At 41.3% G+C, this 21133-nt stretch overlaps 1 protein-coding gene across 3 annotated transcripts in view; it reads left to right on the forward strand.

Annotated features, from left to right (window-relative positions):
- The first annotated feature begins 276 nt into the window (after nucleotides 1-276).
- Nucleotides 277-21133, forward strand: part of Sel1l (SEL1L adaptor subunit of ERAD E3 ubiquitin ligase) — a 44949-nt gene continuing 24092 nt past the window's right edge. The window contains exons 1-6 of one of the 3 annotated variants that reach the window (XM_027418648.2): nucleotides 277-476; nucleotides 6002-6039; nucleotides 7254-7485; nucleotides 16890-16907; nucleotides 18746-18851; nucleotides 19585-19747. In XM_027418648.2, coding sequence (XP_027274449.1) covers nucleotides 407-476; nucleotides 6002-6039; nucleotides 7254-7485; nucleotides 16890-16907; nucleotides 18746-18851; nucleotides 19585-19747 — 627 coding nt within the window. In that variant the 5' untranslated portion in view covers nucleotides 277-406. Of the gene's footprint in view, nucleotides 477-6001; nucleotides 6040-7253; nucleotides 7486-16889; nucleotides 17058-18745; nucleotides 18852-19584; nucleotides 19748-21133 lie in introns of all 3 variants that reach the window. The other 2 variants (XM_027418647.2, XM_027418649.2) reach the window with 2 other exon arrangements.

The raw sequence follows: 21133 nt of genomic DNA on the forward strand, positions 1-21133 counted from the left end.
ATGAAGTGCATTATGGGACTTGTGGTCCTCGATGAGGGTATTTTTATTCGGAGCCCTTGCCTAAGGCGCTGATTCAGGCACTTACCAATTAGCTGGGGCCATGTCGGTGAGGCCGTGGCCCAACCGGGAAAGCTGGTGTGAGAATCCTGCACGATGATTGGCTGAGGGATGACATAGGGGGCGTGTCCATAAACGGGGCGGGGCGAGCACGTCCATTGGACAGGGAGGCCGGAGCGGCGGCTGAGGATTGGCTGCGCGCTGGGCCAGGGCGGCCTGGGAAGGGACGAAGAAGGAACCCGAGCAGGAAGAGCGGCTCTGAGGCAGCGGCGGCGGCGAGGCGGCGGTGAGGCGGCAGCGGCTGAGTTGCTCGCGGTAACCGCGACGGCTCTCGACCTCGGAGAACAGGATGCAGGTCCGTGTCGGGCTGACGTTGATGCTCTGCGCGGTGCTCCTAAGCTCGGCGACCGCGTCCTCCGGTCAGTATCGGGCCTCGGGCAAGCAGGCCCCGAGCCGCCGCCCCCCGACCGCGGTGGAGACAGGGCCGGGGGTCTCCGCGGTCTCTCTTCAAACCTCGCCCTGACTGTCACTCGCCCTGGCCATGGGCTTCGGTTATCCTGGGCCAGAGTGGGTGCTTAAGGAAGCTGGACGTAGGGAAGGGCTGATCACCCTGCCCACACGTCTCCCACGCAGCAAACTTTAGGTGACTTCTGACGAATGAGGAATTGACCGGTGGGGAGGGACATCTGGATTAAAAGACCCACCGGGATTCCTCACCCTTCACGTAGATGATGCGTGCACTGGCTCTGGGACACGCTGGGGTTTGCAGTTGACATACCTGGAGCTGTCACTTTGTGCAGAGCAGGGTTCATCAGGACTAGGATGTTGACAGTGGCTTGGAGGGATTGCTCAACACCTGGTCTGTTGGTCTGGTTTTTTAAAGAAAAACCTCTGATAGAATTGTAGTGACTCACGCCCCCTCCCCTACACACACACACACACACACACACACACACACACACACACACTTTAAATAAACCTTCCTGGGAAAATGTGACCCCTGCCACAGTGTTTCTGAGTTTGTAGATGGTGATTTTAGGATTTTTGAGAGAGACTTGTTTCTTTCAAAATGAATAGAAAATAGTTTTTCCTTTTTCTGTAGATACATTACTCTGTGTGATTATTAATTGATTTTTCAACTGGCTGACTTACACTAACTTTCTGCAAAGGGCTTTTTTAATGTTTCAATCTGCCTATATCAGAGAACTTACTATCAGAAATGTTTGTTTTAAACATCCTTAGACTGTTTTAAGTGTTGATAAACATTGTCTACAGAAAGACTTTGAGATTTTGGTCGGTTTCATTTAACAAGACAGCTATTGGGTGGCTTTACATTTTTTATTTTTTCTGGAACACTGAAAATATAAATGTCAACTTTATTTTTTTTTAACAACTGAAATTTTCCCAGATGGTTATTTGAATCCCCAAATTCTCTGTCCTAGTTGTAGATGAAAGCCATAATATCGCCCTGCTGCTAAAATAAGAGAGTAACAACCATCGTGTATTTTAGATACCACTTCAGAAGCTAGCATATGGTAATCACTTGACTGCCAGCATCATGCTCGAGGTTGATTCTGCCCCCTTTGAGGTGACAGTTTGTGTGGATTATCAAATCCTTAAAGACTATACAATACTTGGCTCCTGCAGAAATCTTAGCAGTTACTGTTCAAAAGATGTATGAAGTGGAGCTGATACATGTCCTGGGTAAAGTACCTGATGGACTGTGGACCTCCTGCAACTGAATTCCCCTTGGGATTTTGTTACTAATACAGTGTTAAGTCTGGAATACACCACATACCTATATATGAACCAGCTCTGTGGTTTTTCACACTGAAGTTTAAAGAGTCCAGTAACTAAACAACATAACATATATCCCCCTGAAAACTCAATTTGCACTTAATGACCCTAAGATTTAACACTTGAATGCTAAGTACTTTGGAATATCTCTTAACTGGTTAGAGTCTCCAATGCCAAGAGCTCAAAGTACACTCAACACAGTCCTCGGAAAATGTAGGAAAGTTCTCCAGGCTGTGCATTCAGTTGCTTGTTTACATGGAATTTTTTGCCTCACTTTTGAAATTGAGATTTAAAGCTTTGCTCTTAATAAAAATCAAATTTTTATGGTCATTTTATGTTTAATATTAATGTCACCCCAGGCAGGTTGAAGTTAGCAACCATACCACATAGGTGATCATCAGCCAATAAAACTGGCCCTCATTCCAGCTGTGTTAGTGAACATATCTGCTCTCTAACATGGCTTAGAGACATGTAAAAGCATGGTTCTCATATTAGAAATGCTTTCTTTTTCTTGTAAATGAATAAATTGAGAGGAGGGTTAAGAAAAAAGAAGGTATTACAAAGAAGGTATTTCTCCTTAATTTTCTAAAGATAACAGTGAAAGGGTGTTCACCTTTCTCACTTAGAAATACAGGCTTTGTTGGAGCTGGGAGTGTACCTTACTGGTAGCGTCATTGGGTGGCCTGAGTTCAGTCCAAGCCAGGGTGAAGAAAGACTGAAAGAGATTAGGAGAATGAGTGTTACACTCTTTACATTATCAACACTGCCAGGTATTTGAGGTGAGTTGTACTAATACAGAAGTCTAGAGGGCAGCTTCTAGATAGCTGAGGGTGTTTAATTTCACTGTTTTACTTGTACCTCACAATATCATTGTGAACCGACACATGGTGCTGTTCCCTTTTGACAGACTAAGAAAATAGAGGTTGAGCAAGCTTTTCATATTGAGCCATGTGTGTCCAAATAAGTATTCAGGAAGCCAGGTCTCAGCTCTCCAAACTTCAGATATGGAGTGACTTAGGATCCAGAAGCATGTCAAGCAAAGCAGAAGCAGGACAGCTGTTCCCTTTTCGCTAAACTCTTCTGCTCTTTATGTTTGGAGGTGGATTACTCTGTTTAATACGAATGACACATAACACATAATATGTGATGATAACCTTTCCTTGACAGAATATCCCTGGTCATATAAGCTGATATAACAAAAGCGAAAATTGATCTTTTTTCAAGGGAAAGTATACAGTTAGCTAAAGTAGTTTGACAGTTACATTTTAGATGTGATACTGATGAATGAGACATTTGGAACTCTTCATTGAATCCTTTTGCATTTTTTTTTCTTCTTGCTTTGTATCTGTAGCTGATAAAATGCAATGCCTGATTCAAGCATTACTGTGCCTTTCCTATTTATGCACAATGTCAGTGTCTTTGATTTTACTTGAAAATTACATTCAGAATTACTTGGAGTCACTCGCCAGCAACCATTTCTAAGGTTATGTGTAAATGTCAGCTGGTAAAAGAAAATAGCTTTAGTTTTTTTTTCTTAAAGCCACTGTTTGGAATAGGTTTTCCTGTTTAGTGACTGAGAAAAACTATTTTGTTGACCAAGTCATCTTAGTATTTGCTCCTGGTTTGTGGAAGAAAGAATGATGCAATCCATGTGAAACCACCCTGATGTCACAGATCCTTTTTCGTGGAGTTCAACAACACATCTTGCTCCTTCAATGCCTCACTATTTTCTGTGTCTCAGATGTTTATCATATATATTTACTCATAGGTATCTATATTATTTACTTACCAGCTGTCTCTGACTGACTTAGTGATTTACATTTGCAGGAAGTCCAAAGGCCCAGTGTATAGGGACATATCTTAGACAAATTTGCACAGTTGGTGCCTACTCTTCTTGTACTAAATGGTTGGTATTTGTGATTAGCAAATTACATTTATACATACAACATTGATCCATAATAGATATGGATTTCCTTCCCTTAGCAAGAGATTCACTGAGGATTATATTTGAACCATGTAGATCTTCAAAAAGCTTGGAGGGAAGATGATTGTTAACTCATGGACCACGGTAATGGGCACTGTAAGAGTAAGACATGCCATACACACCACCATTACCTCCAACATGCAAAAATAAAACATTTGGAAGGTCCTCTTAAAACAAGTGAATCTAAATAGTAGCTATACTTTACTTTTTTAAAAAAAAATTGGTAACATGTGACAAAACTTCACTGAAAGACTGTTTTTCTCAGATATGCAAAACAAATGCTACAAAATCAGCTGTATAAAGTTCAAAGCCTTATGGTACAACCATCCAAAACAAAAATAATGCCACATTTTCCAGTAATTAGTGGTTTTATAGAATTTCACTGTGAATTTCTCATATAGCAATGCCCCGCTCAGGGTAAAATCAAATCATTTTAAGAAAGAGAAGAAACAGAAGATCATATGGCTGTTTGTCTTTACATTGGCAGTGACTACGAAGGTCAAACACTAGCATTGAGTTGTTGCCTGTTTCCATAGAGAGCAGTGTAAACAGCCACCAAGACTAGTGGAAACAGCCAAAACACATGAAAAAGGATCATTTTTAAAAACCTGTTTTCTAAGAAAACTAAGCTACCTGTATGCATTCAGAACCAAGCTATAAATAATGGCTGGAATCATTGATTTTTTTTTTATCGTAAGCTATTGATTTCTTTTTACTCTAATGTTTATTTTTATTTTATGTGTATGCATGTTTTACTTACACATGTATCTGTGCAGCATGTGCATTCCTGGTGCCCATGGAGGCCAGAAAAGGATGTCATATTCACCAGGAACTGGAGTCACAGTCTGCTGAGAGCCACTGTGTGGTGTTGGAAACCAAGGCTAAGTCCTTTACAAGAGCATCCGGTGCCCTTGTACTGAGCCATCTCTACACACATGCACTCAAGCTCATACACACACACACACACACACACACACACACACACACACACACACACACCTTTTAAGAAGCTGTTGATTTTGGCCAGGCATTGCTGGCTCATGCCTTTAATCCAAGCACTCGAGAGGCAGAGGCAGGCGGATCTCTGTGAGTTCCAGGCCAGCCTAGTCTACATTGCTAGTTCCAGGACAGCTAAAGCTACACAGAGAAACCCTGTCTCAGACCCCACCCCTACCCCCCCAAACAAAAAGAAGCTGATGATTTCTTGGGCCTGAAGAGATAGCTCAGCAGTTAACCGTGTTTGCTTTCTTCCTGATGACCTGAGTTTGACACCTTTGTCACACATCCCATAGCTATCCCATCCATAAGTCCCAGCCCTCTTCTGGCCGTCATGGACACCCACATATACTTACCCGGACACATGGGCATAAAGAAACCATTGATTTAATAAATACTCTCATACAAGTAACACATGATAGTTCAGTGCTACATCTGACCTGTATCTAGTTACCTCTTAAGCAAAATAGGCCACAAATGTTAAATATATTTGTCTAATATGTTTTAACCCCGATGAATAATAATGGCAATTATCATCTGTTCCCATCCTTGGTTGTATTAGTGAAACAACAAGTTCCTACTGAGAATTAAAATAACCTATGATAACTCCATATTCTCTGCAGAGAAACAGAGTGGCTAAAAACCTGCAGTGTGGATTTTGAGCTTCATTTTTATAAATTGAGATGGAATCCGAAGAAGAGACTGGTTTGGGGAGTGAGAAGAGAGCCTTTTGGTTTCCCTGTGTGGAAAATGAAGGGGAAATTTTCCCCTTAAACTTTTGTGAAATACTTGAATACAATCAGTTTTTAAATTGGTTATCCGGGCAATAGTGGCACAGATCTTTAATCCCAGCACTTGGGAATCAGAGGCAGGTGGATCTCTGTGGGTTTGAAGCCAGCCTGCTCTTCAGAGCTAGTTCAGGACAGCCAGGGCTACACAGAGAAACCCTGTCTCAAAAAAGCCTAAATAAATGAATGAATAATCTAGGTTCATTTATCCAGTGACTGGTTATTATCTGTTGTGTATTTGTTCTTCCTCCAAGTTTTTCACATATAATTCCTGAAATCCTTGGACTCTTGTGTAGGGGAACATGGTGTCTTTTGTGTGCTTTCTAACATTTGTAGTTCCCAACAAAAAAGGATAATTTGTCTTAAAATTTCTTTGCAGATGATGAAAGTAACCAGGATGAATCCATAGATTCCAAGGTAGGTACTAAGATTTGTACTAAACAAATTAAAGGCAGGAATTACACACTGTAGAAATGTCATACTGATTCTGAGGAACAAAATTAAATTAAAGAAGATACCAGTATTAATTCTAACTCTTTTGGTTTAAAAAAAAAATCACTAACCTATGTGAGAATAATAAGAATTTCCCTAAGGACTGCTGGGTGTTAGGGTCACTTTCAACATCAGTTTGAATGTGCTATGTGGGTGGTGGACATTCACACAGAAGAGCTCAAGGCAGCATTTTTAGTGCCCAGAGAGAGATTGATTTCATTCGCTTCTCCCCTCTAAAGTCTCATGTAGCTCAGGCTGGCCTCGAACTCACTATGCAGCTGAAGGTGACCTATAATTTCTCATCCTCCTGTCTTTGCCGTCCCTAGTGCTGGCATTTCAGGTGTGTCCCACCTTGCCCACTTGTGTGTGTGAGATAAGGTCTCACTATACAGTCTCGGCTCGCCTGGAACTCACAGTGTAGACCAGATTGGCTTTGAACTTAGATCTATGCCTCTGCCTCCCAAGTGCTAGGGTTAAGAGTATGCATCACTACATTACCATGCCATTTGTTTCCACTTAATTTTAATTTTTTTTTTTTTTGGCTTTTTGAGACAGGGTTTCTCTGTGTAGCTTTGGAGCCTGTCCTGGCACTTGCTCTGGAGACCAGGCTGGCCTTGAACTCACAGAGATTCGCCTGCCTCTGCCTCCCGAGTGCTGGGATGAAAGGCGTGCACCACCAACGCCTGGCCTCCACTTAATTTTTAAAATCAAATCAGGAAAATGCACATCCTCCTGGGTTTGCATGCGTATAGCTGGTTCTCACATATCCAGGAGGTCTGCTAGTTATGAACCCTGATCTCTAGATTAGATGGACTAGAGATAAAAACAGGAAGTCATAATACAGAGTGACCAAAGGCAGGTATGAAGTAAGAGGAGTGCAGATAAAGGACATAATCCAGACTTTCAGCATTAAAGAAGGTTTATGGGAAAGTAGCGTCTGAGTTGAAATTCACAGCCAGTCAGGTGGTGTGGCCCCTACTCTGATGAGCACATCAAAGCCTATCTGTAGTCAGGTGTGAGCCTGACACATTACGGAGCTGAAGGAGACACCTGTAGACACTTATCAAAGCAGCGATCAGATTGGCTTGGAGAGAGTCTTGGTACAGATGATGACTAACAAATGCATTTTATATTCTCAGAGTTCTTTGCCAGCCGATGAATCAGTGAAGGACCACTCCACCACAGGCAGAGTGGTTGCTGGCCAGGTATTTGTTGATTCTGAGGAACCAGAGGTAGAGTCCCCTCTTCAGGACGAGGAAGAGAGCTCCAAGACTGAGGAAGAGGTCAGTGTCAGTGAAGAAATCAGCTTTGTAGAATCTCCAAGTCTAAGCAGTAAGAGCTATGAAGAAGCAAAGAGAGCCCGGAAACCAGGTAACCTTGACACTTGACTTGATTTCACATGATGTTGGAAAGAGACCATTGAAACTTTAAAACTAGAGAATCTAGACAAACACTAACGAAAACTAATCATGCTGATTATTAGCCACATAGAAAGTGAAGAATGTATTTTACAGGACTTTCAAGGTTTTAGCAAATCATATATTCACTGTGCAGGTTTGATGTTACATGACCTGAATTCATAGATAAAATCGCATGTATTTTCTACTACTATCTTGGCATTTTTGTATACTAGCATGTAAATTCCTTTGACAAAAAAACTAAAATTACCTGTTAAGGTAGGACAAAAAGAAGGAAACACAGAATTTTCAGTGCAGTTGCAGAATTGTGTTGGGATTTTTACTGCCCTTTTCATCCTGTAACTTTTCACTGATCCTAGGTGATTTGATTTAGGTCTTAACCTTCTCCCATTGAAACTGAACCCCAATCTTCTAACCTTCGCCTGCTTCACAGCTTCACATGGAAAGCTGATCTTAACACAGTGCATGTTAAAGTTTGGTCACATCGCCACTCTGCCATAGTCTACCATTCTGTCATTTACTTTATTACTTCACGGATGACCACAGCAGTGCTTACTTCATTGCCAGCCACTATCAGGAATCCATCCAATTGAAATTCTGTTATTTCCTAAAAATTAAAAGTACCTTAGTCCTTCAACTAAAAACAGTGATTGACAATATCCTAGAATAGTCTGACAAGCTCTTAACCAGATATATATAGATATAGATATATAGTTCAAAGTTCTTTGTTTTTGAGCATTGGTAAGAATACGAGAAAAGAAACAATGCAGGTCATTTTCTTATACTCCCTGGTTGGTCAGTATTTCTCCACACAGCAAGCAAGCAGTTCTGCAGTAGATGTTACATTTGATATTGCCTGGTGTCCTCTTATTTACCTCAGTTCCATCACTCTACCTGGAGATAGCATCAGATCCCCCAGGTCCAGGGCTCAGTCCCACAGGACTGCCATCTGCCCCACGCACATGCCAGTTGTCTGTGCTTCTGACAGTCTGTGTAAGCCAGAGTTCCCATGACATCATCTTTAGGTTCAGTTAATTTGCTAGAGCAGCTCACAAAACTCAGGAATAGACTTGTGTTTACCCATTTGTTATGAAGTATATTCCTAAGTATTTTAAAGACAGCAGTGAACAGCCAGACAGGAAATGTGTAGACTGAGTTGTGTAGAGGGAAAGCAGAGCTTGCACAGCCCTCTGGGTACACCACCCTCCAGGAGCCTCCATCCTCTCAGGTGTTGAGACCCTCTTGGAACTCAGTCCTCTGGGAGTTGTACAGACGCTTCATTACCTTCCGCTCTTCTGATGATGCAGTGGATGAGGCTTCAACCCTCTGATTGCGTAGTTGGTTTTCTAGTCTGGTAACTTAGGAGTCCTGGCTCCCACTCACATTGGCATATGGAAGGGAATTCTCCATCCCCTAAAGAATCTAAGATTTTAGGACCTGCATGTGCAGAAACTTGGAGGAAGAAGAAATAGGCTTTTTAAAATACTCCCACCTCATCACAAACCCCTGATCTTTAGTTATTCCCAGTTTAGTCTCTTGTTGCTCAGGGTATCTTACTCCTGTCCATTGGGAATACCTTTAGGATATGCCTTTATCCTTTTGATTGGATGCTGGGGATCTTTAATGACTTTTTCAGGCAGAATAGTATGTCTCACATTCAGTGTATTTCCTAACCAAAAGGTTAACTCAGCCATTTCTCCAGAAAACCTAGATTCATACCCTGCCTAGACACCAAGAATTCACACTGCTATTGAACCTTTTCATGGGCCTTTTCAATAGATAAATGTAGGTAATTTAGTACTTATGCTTATACTTCCAGTACAAATTAAGTACTACAAGTGAGGTATTGAAAAGAGTTTGACAGATTGAATGTCAAGGAATCAGAGCTCCTACCCATTGCCACAAGACACCGAAAAGGAAGAGAAGTCCATGACCAGAAGAGCTCCTTGCAGCTCCTTTTTTGCCTCCATCCAGAATGGACTGTAGCCAGGTCATACTGTACAAGGCCTCCACACCACTGGACACTGGAGTGTCACTTCCACAGAAGAGAGTCATGTTGATTAGATGTCTCCAGTTCATTCTCTGATGATCATAAAATCTGAGATACCCTATAGGGTAGCAGTTCTCAACCTGTGAGTCACATCCCCTTGTGGAGGGGTCAAATGACCCTTTCACAGGGGTCACATATCAGATAACCTGTATGTCAGGTATTTGAATTATGATTCATAACAGTAGCAAAATTATAGCTATGAAGTAGCAACGAAAATAATTTTTTAGTTGGGTGTCACCACAACATGAGGAACTGTACCTTAGGAAGGTTGAGAGCCACTGTTCTAAAAAGTGGTATCTACATACATATGAGGCTTGTGTAAATACACAGTTTAGACAGACCAAGTCCATCCTGGTAAAATGTTCCAGAAGTAAGTACTTTTCTATTTTCTGTACCTCTAACGTACTTGATGGCCGATCTGTCACTAGCATGTTTATAAGCAATCTGATTAAGTCTCTTTCTTAGGCCAGTGAAAAGACAACAGATAGGGGTTTCTGATTCTTTTTATCTATAGGGTATATTTACTAGGGATTTGAAATAGTGTTTTAAACTATCTCTTATGTAATTTCTATGGATGGTTATACCAACAACTTTATAAACATTACGTTCACCTATTCAACTTGTTTTAGTTTTCAGTAATGATTTGTGTCTACTGTGGACACCTGTATGTATGGTTGTATAGTTAATTTTTAATTTATTCATGACACACAAAATCTTACGCACTTAAGCATATTTAATATGTAGTGTACATTACATGACTTTGCATGGCTTTGTGTGTTCCACTCAGCTACATTAAAATTAGGTTTTCTGACAGTCCCCTTTAGATTGCTCCTTTTGGCAGCTTCTGGGTCATGTTGCTGCTGTATTAATCTTCTAAAATTCAGCTTTGACCCTGCTTCCTTTTGTACAACCCACTGCCTCCCATCCGTCTTCTGCAGTGAAGCGCACACTTCTTAGCATGATTCGAAGAATCTGAACGATGCACAGTCCAGCAGCTCTTCTGTATTCTCGCCTGACCCCACCCCACACAAAGAATATCATTTTTCAAAGTTCCCCACGCATGCATTGCAGTCCTGGGCCTTTCCACAGGTTATTCTCACAGCTTAAAATGCCCTCTCCACCCCCTTGAACAAACCCAGCTATCGAATTTCTGCTCACCTTCAGCTAGTCTTTTTGCAGCAGTTTCTGCACCACCAAAGGGTAAGAGCCTCCCTTGCTGCTCAGACTTCAGCTCTTTCCTTTAAAGTCAGTCCCTGATGGCAGGCAGGCAGGCAAAACCAACTTTCCACTCACTCTCATAGGTTCCTGTTATCTTAGAATCCAAACTTCTCACCTTCTGCCACATGACCCCAGCCACACTTGCCTTCATTCTCCTTGCATGTTTCCTACTGTGTTAGCGAGACCATAGACCCCAGGTTACTAATTCACTAGGAGGAATCTAAGGACTTAGCATGTAGTTGTTTTCATAGCTACATTCTAATAAACTAATTTTATACAACTGCACACGTGTGCACACACACGTCCAACAAGGTAGCTCAGCAGGTACAGGCACTTGCTGCCAAGCCTGACAACCTGAATTCAATTCATGTGGTGGAAAGAGAAAAATTGATTGATCTCTTAGACACACACACACACACATTTCCCCTAATTAATTTTAATTTTAAAATGCAAATCAAAATCAGCAAAGGAAGACGTGCATGAAGTCTGGGGAAGCTTCCAAGGGTCCTCTCCCAGAGATGTCACATCAGGTGCACTTAACTCTCTAGAAGTAAGTTATAGTAACACATCGCAAACATTAGAGCTCCAATACCTTAGGCTGGGGCTGACAGAGTACCTGAAGCTCTTTATTGGGAGCTGCCAAGGTGGCAACTGTGTACCTAGCACATACCAAAATTTCAGGCAGGCAGAGAGAATGCAAGTGTTCAGTATGAGTCATACTGCTTGTACAGTTTGAGTGGGCCACTCTGAAGAGGCAGGGTGGTGGGATCTCATCAGAAATCAATAATTTCACACATGCCAGCTAAGGACAATCCTTGTCAGCAGACCTTTTCAAGGATAGAATTTAGGCTGATAGGTTAATTCTTCTCAGCTCAGTTTTTACCTGTGTGGTCATTGGCCTAAGGTGTCTGTAGATGTGAGGTGTTATCAAGAAGATCCAGGAATGGTGAGGCCAGACTGCTGCTTTGCCCTCTAGGAGTCCTGTTCTAGTGAATTACAGCAAATCCTATTAGATGTAATAGACTGTTAGAAAGCCAGGTGGCTTCCTCCGTAAGTTTCTGTCTTAACATTTTTGCTTTTTAACCTGGCCCAAGCATCAGTACAGACACATTTTTACTATGTCTAGTAGATTGAAGTAGACCCAACAACCTTCCAGAGTTCAGGTAGTGTTATGAGAAGTCCCATCCCATATGGTACACATGACAGCCATGGAACCAATGAGCTGACAGTGGTCTGTTCAAGCAGGATGCACATTAAGTGGCACAATGTGACCTTCTACCATAGTGGCTTTTCATAGTCTTCCTACTCTGGTCCTTGGTTTCAGAGGACTTGCTAGGAGGTTTCACATGGCTGTGCTGTCTAGAACCCAGTCCATCTACTCATGAGTCTGAGAAGGATCTGGAGGATTTCTGTGTGTGAACTGGAAGCTTGGGTCACCCACCGCCTTCTCATAGCTTTAGTCTGTCTTTAGGATGCAGTAGCAGCTTCTAGAAACAGTTTCTAGAGATCATGAATGTCCTCTGCTCCCTTTTGCCTCCTCCACGCAGGAGTTTCAGTTTATTTTGCTCAGTTGTTAGAAAATCAGTAATTCTGCTCAGAAATCATAAGTATACTTTTTTTTTCAGCCATTCCCTAGTTTCATCTATAGAATTTGTTTAGAGGGGTTATATGGAAGAGGCACAGAACAGTACCACAGAAAAACATTTTTGTGTAACTTCACCAGGATGACATAGTTCTCAGAAACTGAACACAACAAAATTCTAAATTTTTAAACACTGAAAATAAATTCATGTATTCTCTTACTTTCATCTTGATCATGCCATTCAGAGGCGAGTTGTAATTACTCAGATTTCCCTGAGCTGTGTGGAACAGGAAGTGGTCATCAGTCCATTACTGCACACTGCAGCTGACGGGGAGAGAACAACAAGGTCAGCAGCAGTGAGACTTGCTCTGCGGGAATCTGGTCAGCCTGCCTAGAGTAAGCAGGGGATCATGGTCTATGTAGTGTACCTTCTCCAAACTTGTGGCTTTGAGCAATAGTCACAGTCACAGTGCTGTCTGTATCAGAAGTGGCCAGCTGCCAGCAGCTGGATTTCAGGGGTCCCAGCACCCACTGAGCCCTTCACTGTGAGCATGTAAATGTGGCCATTCAGGCCAGCCAGCTCCCCCCCCCCCCAAAATGAGGCTTTTTCACAGCTGTAGGGCCCCTGAGCAGTGTCCTAAATGTGCAGCTCTGCAGGAGTCTCAGTGCTCTTCATTGAGCTCATTCCTGCTGCAAATGGGCACAACTCCCACTGGGGCTGAAAGCCTGTCCTAGGCAGTATTGGCTTCTGGCTCAGAATCAAGTCCAGGCAATTAAGGACTCTAAACTCAGGGCTCAAAAGAAACCAGGTGTTAGCAGCATCAGCAGCAAGGTGCTTCAGGGCCAGGGAGTTGAATAAGCCAGGCTTTCCTGAGCCCTTTTTGTCTAGTCAATCTTTAGAATCTTAACTGACCTACTCAAGATACATGCAAGCTAGAAAATCATCCTCCCCCTAAGAAATCAGACTTTGGCCAGCCCTGATGACACAAGCCTTTAATCCCAACACTCTGGAGGCAGAGGCAGGCCTGGTCTCTTTAGTGAGCTCTAGGCCAGCCATGGCTATGCAGTGAGACCTTGTCACCAAGGAGGAAGGGATAGAGGGAGGGAGGAATCAGAATTCAGCTTTTACAAGAGTGAATTCGCAAACAAACCCTGAATTTTGAAGTCCTAAACAATATCTCCATCTGTAGACCACCTCTTTTTCTTCTTGTTTCCCCCTTAAACAGGCCAGTCCACACCTTCCATAACAAAACAACAACTACTGAGACTTGTTACCAGTCTTGGGGTTTAAAGTTCAGCCCATGCTGCTGGGAAAAACCAAGGAAGTTGTGTCTCAGTAACATATTCTTTCTTCACTTTCTCTTGACCACAGTGATACCTCTAGCATTTATAAAGTCACAAGTGAGAGGTCAAGAATGGAGGTGCCCAAGACTGTTTGGTGATGTGCTAGAAAGAATCAAAGCTTAGCCAGCGCTTACACAACAAAAGGACCCAAAGCAAAATCAGTGAAGGGAAAGGGTGCATGTGGCCAAGTAGAGGAAACTAAACACAGACGCCTGAGGTCCTCTCTCAGGCAGGTTAGAGCAGATTGTGCTCTCACAGACCTGACCAGCATCTGTCAGGCAGCTCCCAACTGCTTGTAATTCCAGCTCTCTCCTGGTCTCCTTAGGCACTGCGCTCATGTGCAACATACACACACACACACACACACACACACACACACACACACTTAGGCACTGCGCTCATGTGCAACACACACACACACACACACACACACACACCCTAAAGGACAGGCATAATGCATAAACATAAAATTTAATTTATTTACAGTTTTGTCCAAAACTGGGAAGAAAGAAATTCTCAATCTGCCAACACATAAACAATGTTGCAAGTTATAGAAAAGGCGAAGCAAAAGCCAGGCAGTGTGCATTTAGCACACATTTAGCCAGTGCTTCACAGTTATTTAAACTGGAAGCGAAGTCATTTGTCCTGGGCAGCTGGGCCAGGGTTTGGAAACCAGTCATTTATACTCTATATGGTATTTGGGGAGTTGGAGCTGAAAAATTCTTTTTGCCTAAATTCTCAGGGCTCTATTTGCATATAGGATTCACTTGATATCTCCAGCTCCCATAAACAGAGCACAGTGGCATAGCACCTGAGGCGCAGCCATCAGGGAAGCTCATGAGAGACTGGTGTTTTGACTGGGAACTAGCCATTTATTCACCTTGCCCTAGCATGTGCCAAAACTGTAGACTCCCAAGAGGAAAACAGGTGTTGAGCATAAACCACATTAATACAAACACTCCAGTCACATGAATGGGGGCGGGGCAGGGGAGCCATTGTTTTTTCAAGTTTGCAAACAAAAAGTCAGAATTTCTACAAAGCCTCATTAATTCAAGAAAAAGAATTTGAAGTGGCAGGCAAAGATGATTGGGTTTTTCTTCACATTTGGATACTGTCCAGTTGTTTTGATTATGTCATATAAAAAAACACATTTTCCTTGTGGTGAAATAAAAAATACAAAAATAATAATTCAGTAGAATAACCAGCATCTTAATCTATTCAGCAGGCACAAACAAGTTTAGAGAAAGGGAGTTGCTGAGTGTCACAAAGGTGTTTCTACTTTGTTGCTCTAGAGAAGACAGAGAAGGACCTTCCACCTGGTGGGGGGCTAAGGACTCAGGCAGTGTCTTCCAGCACACCCCAGCTTTGATGGAAAGGATTATGTTCTGTTGACCCAAAACATTATTCTCCCTCCAAAGGAAATGAGAACATTTATTCTGAGCCAGGTGTTAGTGACCACGGCCTGGAAGCATTGGTTGTTCCAGTGTAGAAGCAGCCACATAAAGTTTTATAGTCACAAAAGAAAACCACAAATCAATGCATTTTTCTTTTTAACCAAATGATGGTAAATATGGGGATGTATCTGGTTAGGAGAGTTAAAACAAAATGAAGGAAAGTGTTACAGGTTCAGATGTTATCCGGTGACATTTGTAGCTTTTGAGTTGGTGGAAGCTAATGGTCTGCTAAGTTTGTGTATGCCAAAGATGTTATCTGACAGTTGAAAGGATGTTATGTCAGGCATGAGTGAATGGTAAAGGTCTATGTAGAAGACTGAGGATAACCTTGACATTGGATCTGAAATATTCCAGCGCTCTGTGATCATAGAACTCCTTTATTTTAGAAGCAAGTTGTTGACTTTTATTATTCATGTATTTGATAGAAAAAGGAATGTGGTGAACAGGTTAGAGCAGTGGTTCTCAACCTCCCTAACACTGTGACCCTGGAGTACATTTCCTCGTGTTGTGGTGACCCCAACCATAAAGTTAGTTTTGTTGCTACTTCATAACTGTAATTTTTCTACTGTTTTGAATCATAATGTATCCTGCATATCTGATATGCATGACCTCTGATACACAACCACAATAGGTCAAATGACCCCTTCAGTGGGTTGTGACCCACAGGTTGAGAACCAGCGAGTTAAAGCCATATGAACAATCTAGGAAGGTACATGCCCCTTTACATGCAAACATGCATGGTAGCTGTACTTGTTAAACTCCCCTTTTGTCACACAGCCCAGGGCACACTTGGAGCTGCTGACTGACCAACAAGAACAGCAGCTCTTGACCAGCAAGAACTTACATCTCTTGCTGCTACAGGATGAGTGGCATCTACCTGATGAAACCATTTGAAACATTTGTTTCTCCCAGATTACTGCAAGTATTTTTAAAATTCGAATCTTAAGATGTGTCTTTTGTTTAACTAAAAACAAAGGACAACCTAGCCCTTCAGAGGAAGGGAGTCAGCAGTAAATAGGGGCTGTCCTTTCTTGAACTTATTATCTGACATGACAGGGTCTATATTAAATTGTATAGTAGGAGCTACAGTGTAGAAAAAATAATAATTAAACCCCTAGTACATATGATGAGTACTATAATAAAATTCTGTACTCTAATATTCTAGTAAAGTGCTTTACAGAGTAGTATGTGAATGATTAATTTTGTCTGGGAAATTTTCCCAGTATAACTTTAGATAGTTGAAATTGCTGTACTCCATTCAGAAAAAAAAAGGAAAATGATCCTAGCAGTAGAGATGATTCCCTCATGTCTGCCTTGGTTTTTGTTCACTCCTTAGGCAGGTGTTTGGGGAGCTCTTTGGTTGGGTTTTTTGTTTTGCTTAGCTTTGTTTTGCTTTGCTTTTTGAGGCTGTAGCCCAGGCCAGTCTCAAACTCAAGACAGCCTTTAGGCAGTTTCCTAGTAGACTTTGAACACCCTGCTGTTTTATCTTAAGAACTCAAAGTCTAAGTACATGTGAGTAGTCAGCCAGGCTCAGTAAATGGACTTGACCTCAAGTCATCTCCGATCACATTAGCTCTGTCTCCCATTGCAAATTCTGCCAAGTATCTCCTTGCATTCATATTTTGATAGCTGAAGTTTGGCATTGTTGAATCCATACATCACAAAGGGGTTCATACTTAGACTTTTGTTTTTGTGTTTTGTTTTTCCAGTTTTGACTGCCATTGAAGGTACGGCACACGGGGAGCCCTGCCACTTCCCTTTCCTTTTCCTGGATAAGGAATATGATGAGTGTACATCAGATGGGAGGCAAGATGGCAGACTGTGGTGTGCCACAACCTATGACTACAAGACAGATGAGAAGTGGGGCTTCTGTGAAAGTGCGTATTGCTCAGGTTGGGGCTCTATATCTAGGGCAGCATTCAGAAGGCACTTTTTTCCCACTTTTTTAAAATTTAAATTAGAAACAAGCTTGTTTTACATGTCAATCCCAGTTCCCTCTCCCTCCCATCCTCCCCTGCCCCCCACCAGCCCCCTATCCCATCCCCTTTCTGCTCCCCAGGGAGTTTAAGGCCTTCCATGGGGGATCTTCAAAGTCTGTCATATCATTTAGAGCAGGACCTAGGCTCTCCCCCATGTGTCTAGGCTGAGAGAGTATCCCTCTATGTGGAGATGGCTCCCAAAGTCCATTCGTGTACTAGGGATAAATACTGATCCACTACCAGACGCCCCATAGATTAACCAGACATCAGAAGGAACTTTCTAGCTGTCCTTTTCCACATGGATCAATGTTGGTGACATGGTCATAGCCTTAAAGAACAGCTTAAGCGCTGTGAGCATGTAATATACTTATTTCAAGCTATCACTAAGCCTTTCACACTTGAACCTCATTGATTCACAGGTAGTTCTATAAATCCTTGAGGCAAGCTATTGAACAATTCGTCAATAATGGAAGCTGACTGTGATGGCAAATGTTAACAGTGATTAGAAGAAAACCAAAAGTACAGTCTTTAAAGGCTTTGAGTGAAATATGCATTTGTGTGTAGTATAGTTAACCACCCTGTAAGTAAACACTGTCCTTGCTGGAAAACTGTATTTTGGAGACAGCAGTGTGATACCAGATACCATTTCTAATATCATGGCTGTAGACTCCTGAGCATCCTGAAAAGACAGCATCAGATGTGGGCCTTCTTCAGATGCAGGCAGCATGACTAGTTTAATATGTCAGGTCTTTCTTTATTACAAAAAGAACTCACTTCTTATTGTCTTAGAATGAGTTCTAATTTCTGTGCATTAAAGTAGCAAAATAGTTTTTTTTTTTAACTCACCACTATTCTATGTTTTTTTTTTTTTCTCAGTGTTATACTGAGTATGAAAAAGTAATGAGCTGGACTGGAGATATAGCTTGATTGATAGACTACTTGCTTGCCATACCGCCCTGGGATTAGTCCCCAGCACCACATACACTGGGTGTGGTGATACATGCCATAATCCTAGCACTCTGAACAGCAGGATCCAAAGTTCAAGGACATCCTTGGTGACATAGGAGATTGAAGGCAGCCTGATCTATTAAAAAAAAAAAAAAAAAATTCGGAAAAAGAAGAGAAAATAAATAAACTTGAACATTGTACACTAAATTAGACCTATGTTTAATAAAAATCAGGTTTTAAGATTTTAATTATATAATTAAATGATTTTGTAAATGTACATGTGACCTTTGAATATTATGGCAGCTTTCTGGCTATTCTCCTCTGGTAGCTTTTTGTTATTATTTTAGGTGAACTTAGCAGTTAATATAAAGTTTTAGTTTAACTGTATTTTTAAAAGTCATCATCCCTAACACAAAAATATGCTCAAAAGCAGCCTGGACTTGCTGTCTCTAAAAGAGAGTGACTTTGTGTTTTGTAAAAGTCTTTGTCAGTACAGGGCACACTTCAGCTGTTTTTAGAGTCAAGTTTGGAAATAGTAAAAGATCCTTCTTTCTGTGTGTGTTCCTACCTGAAACAATGAGTGAACTTGGTACCAGGTAAATGAAATTCATTTAATGCATGTGTCATTTTATTGTCAGCTGAAGAAGATGCTGCGAAAAGACGACAGATGCAGGAAGCAGAAATGATTTATCAGGCTGGGATGAAGATACTGAATGGAAGCAATAGGAAGAGCCAAAAGAGAGAGTAGGTGGCACTGTGCAGCCCACGCACCCCCAGCACAGCCCTTGCTGAGGCCAGTCACCGAGTGCTTTTTCTGCACATGAGTTTTCTTAAGTACTGTTGCAGGAAACCTTAATATGTTTTGGGCAGACTTTAACTTATTAGGATGAAAACATTGTACACATTGACCATAAGGCTGATCAATGAGAAGAATGGAATAGTAGATTAAAGTTGTAGTCAGTTCTAAGAACTAAGAATGAATACTCTATTCCTGATTCAAAAATGACATGAAACAAACAAAAGGAATTGTCACCAAATGTGTTGATTTTTTTTTTCATTTTGTTTTACTTTGAAAGTTTCACCCAGAATCATAACACTCCAAAAGAATTTTAACATTTTATGTGTTTGATTTCTGCTAGTTGTGTTAGTCTATGCAATTTTGAGTTCTTTGAATATTTTTCTAACATTATAATTTTCCATTGCAAGACTTGTGAGCCTGCTCATTAGATTTTTCGTCATTGTTAGTTTGATTCGGTAATTCCAAGATAGTAGACATAAGGGAAAGTGGCCCCTTAGCTGAATCAAGCTATCCAGGATGTTTTCTACATTATATAAATAGCATGATATAGTAGGAATAATGTATAGGAATTTCTTATTATAAAATAAGAAAATTGTGATACATTTTAGTAATAAAAAATCTTTTAACGACTGTTCTGCAAACACAGCTGACTTCCTGTTTGATTGCTTCTGTTTAAAGAGCATATCGGTATCTTCAAAAGGCAGCAGGCATGAATCATACCAAAGCCCTGGAGAGAGTGTCCTACGCTCTTTTGTTTGGTGATTACCTCACACAGAATATCCAGGCAGCTAAAGAGATGTTTGAGAAACTGACTGAGGAAGGTTCTCCCAAAGGACAAACTGTAAGTGCAGCTTCAATGGAGAACCTCTGCGTATATAACACTTTGTTTTTGTTGGGCGTTTGTTTGTTTGTTTGGGGGGGGGTTATTTACCTGTATGGGTGTTTTGCCTACTTGTATGTCTGTGTATCACTTGTGTGCCCGGTGCTCAAGAAGGTCAGAAGAGGATATCCAGTCCCCTGAAAATAGAGCTACAGATTGTTGTGAGCCAACATGTGCATTCAAGAACCAATCCCAGGTCTTCTGGAAGAGCAGTTAGTGCTCTTAAGCACTGAGCCATCTCTCCAGCCCCCACCTCTTTTGAATTTATTTTAACATTTAAATAAAATGTGAATGTGTGTGAACTTATATGCATGTGAATGCAGGAGCCAAGCGACATAAATGTTGAGAATTGAACTCAGGTCCTCTGAAAGAGCAACACATGCTCTTAATTGCTAAGCCATCCTTCCAGTCTCTCTCCAGTACTCAGCAGTTAATTCTGATAGCAATTTGTTCCCTATGCCCTGACTTCTGTCAACAATAGAAGACTGGGTGACAGCATATCTCTATATATTAATTTTTTGACAGACCAACATTTTACTTATTTTCTTGGATACTTTTTTCCTTCATCTGAGAACATTTATGGTCAATGAAGATAATTTTATAGCTATATCTTACCACAGTTTCTTTTGTAGTTTTGCAGTGTTAAATCTATAGAGAGTGAAACATGAAGAGCAATCTATAGAGCAGCAATTCTTATTTATCTGAAATTATTCCCCATAGTATTTTTCCCCAAGTTAACCTCAAATTTTTTTAACCTATATGGTGTCTTTTACTTTATGAGCATTGTGTGTGTGTGTGTATGTGTGTGTGTGTTATGGCTGTTCTTGAAGACCAGGAGATGGTGTTGTCAGCCACCTCACATAGATCTGAACTCTGGTCCCTGGGATAGAAGAGCAAGCACACCTAACAGCTAGGCCATCCATCTTTCCAGCCCAATTGATATCTGTTTTTAAAAGTCAAATAAAATGTTTTAGGACTGGGGATATAGCCAAGAAGAGCATTTGCCTAGCATGTACAAGGCCCTAAGTCCAATCTCCTAGTATTACACTACACACAAGCACACACTCTCTCTCTCTCTGTCTTCCAGCCATATATTTACACATAATATATTGCTACAGCAGAGCTCAAAATTTGTTTATCCTTATTTTTGTCAAAACAAATGTTCATCACAGCATTACGTTTTAGTTGTCATTTACAATGTAGCCCTTTGATTGCTTGGTTGGGTGATTGATTTGTTTCTGTATTAGAAGTAAATGCAGTTTGTCTATAGAATGTCCTGCCTGTATTTGTACTCATCACAGCATGTATTTGTTAATTTTTCTGTTATCTATATTTCCTATGAGCCAA

Source organism: Cricetulus griseus, chromosome 5, assembly GCF_003668045.3.
Source record: "Cricetulus griseus strain 17A/GY chromosome 5, alternate assembly CriGri-PICRH-1.0, whole genome shotgun sequence".
Taxonomy (NCBI): Eukaryota; Metazoa; Chordata; class Mammalia; order Rodentia; family Cricetidae; genus Cricetulus; species Cricetulus griseus.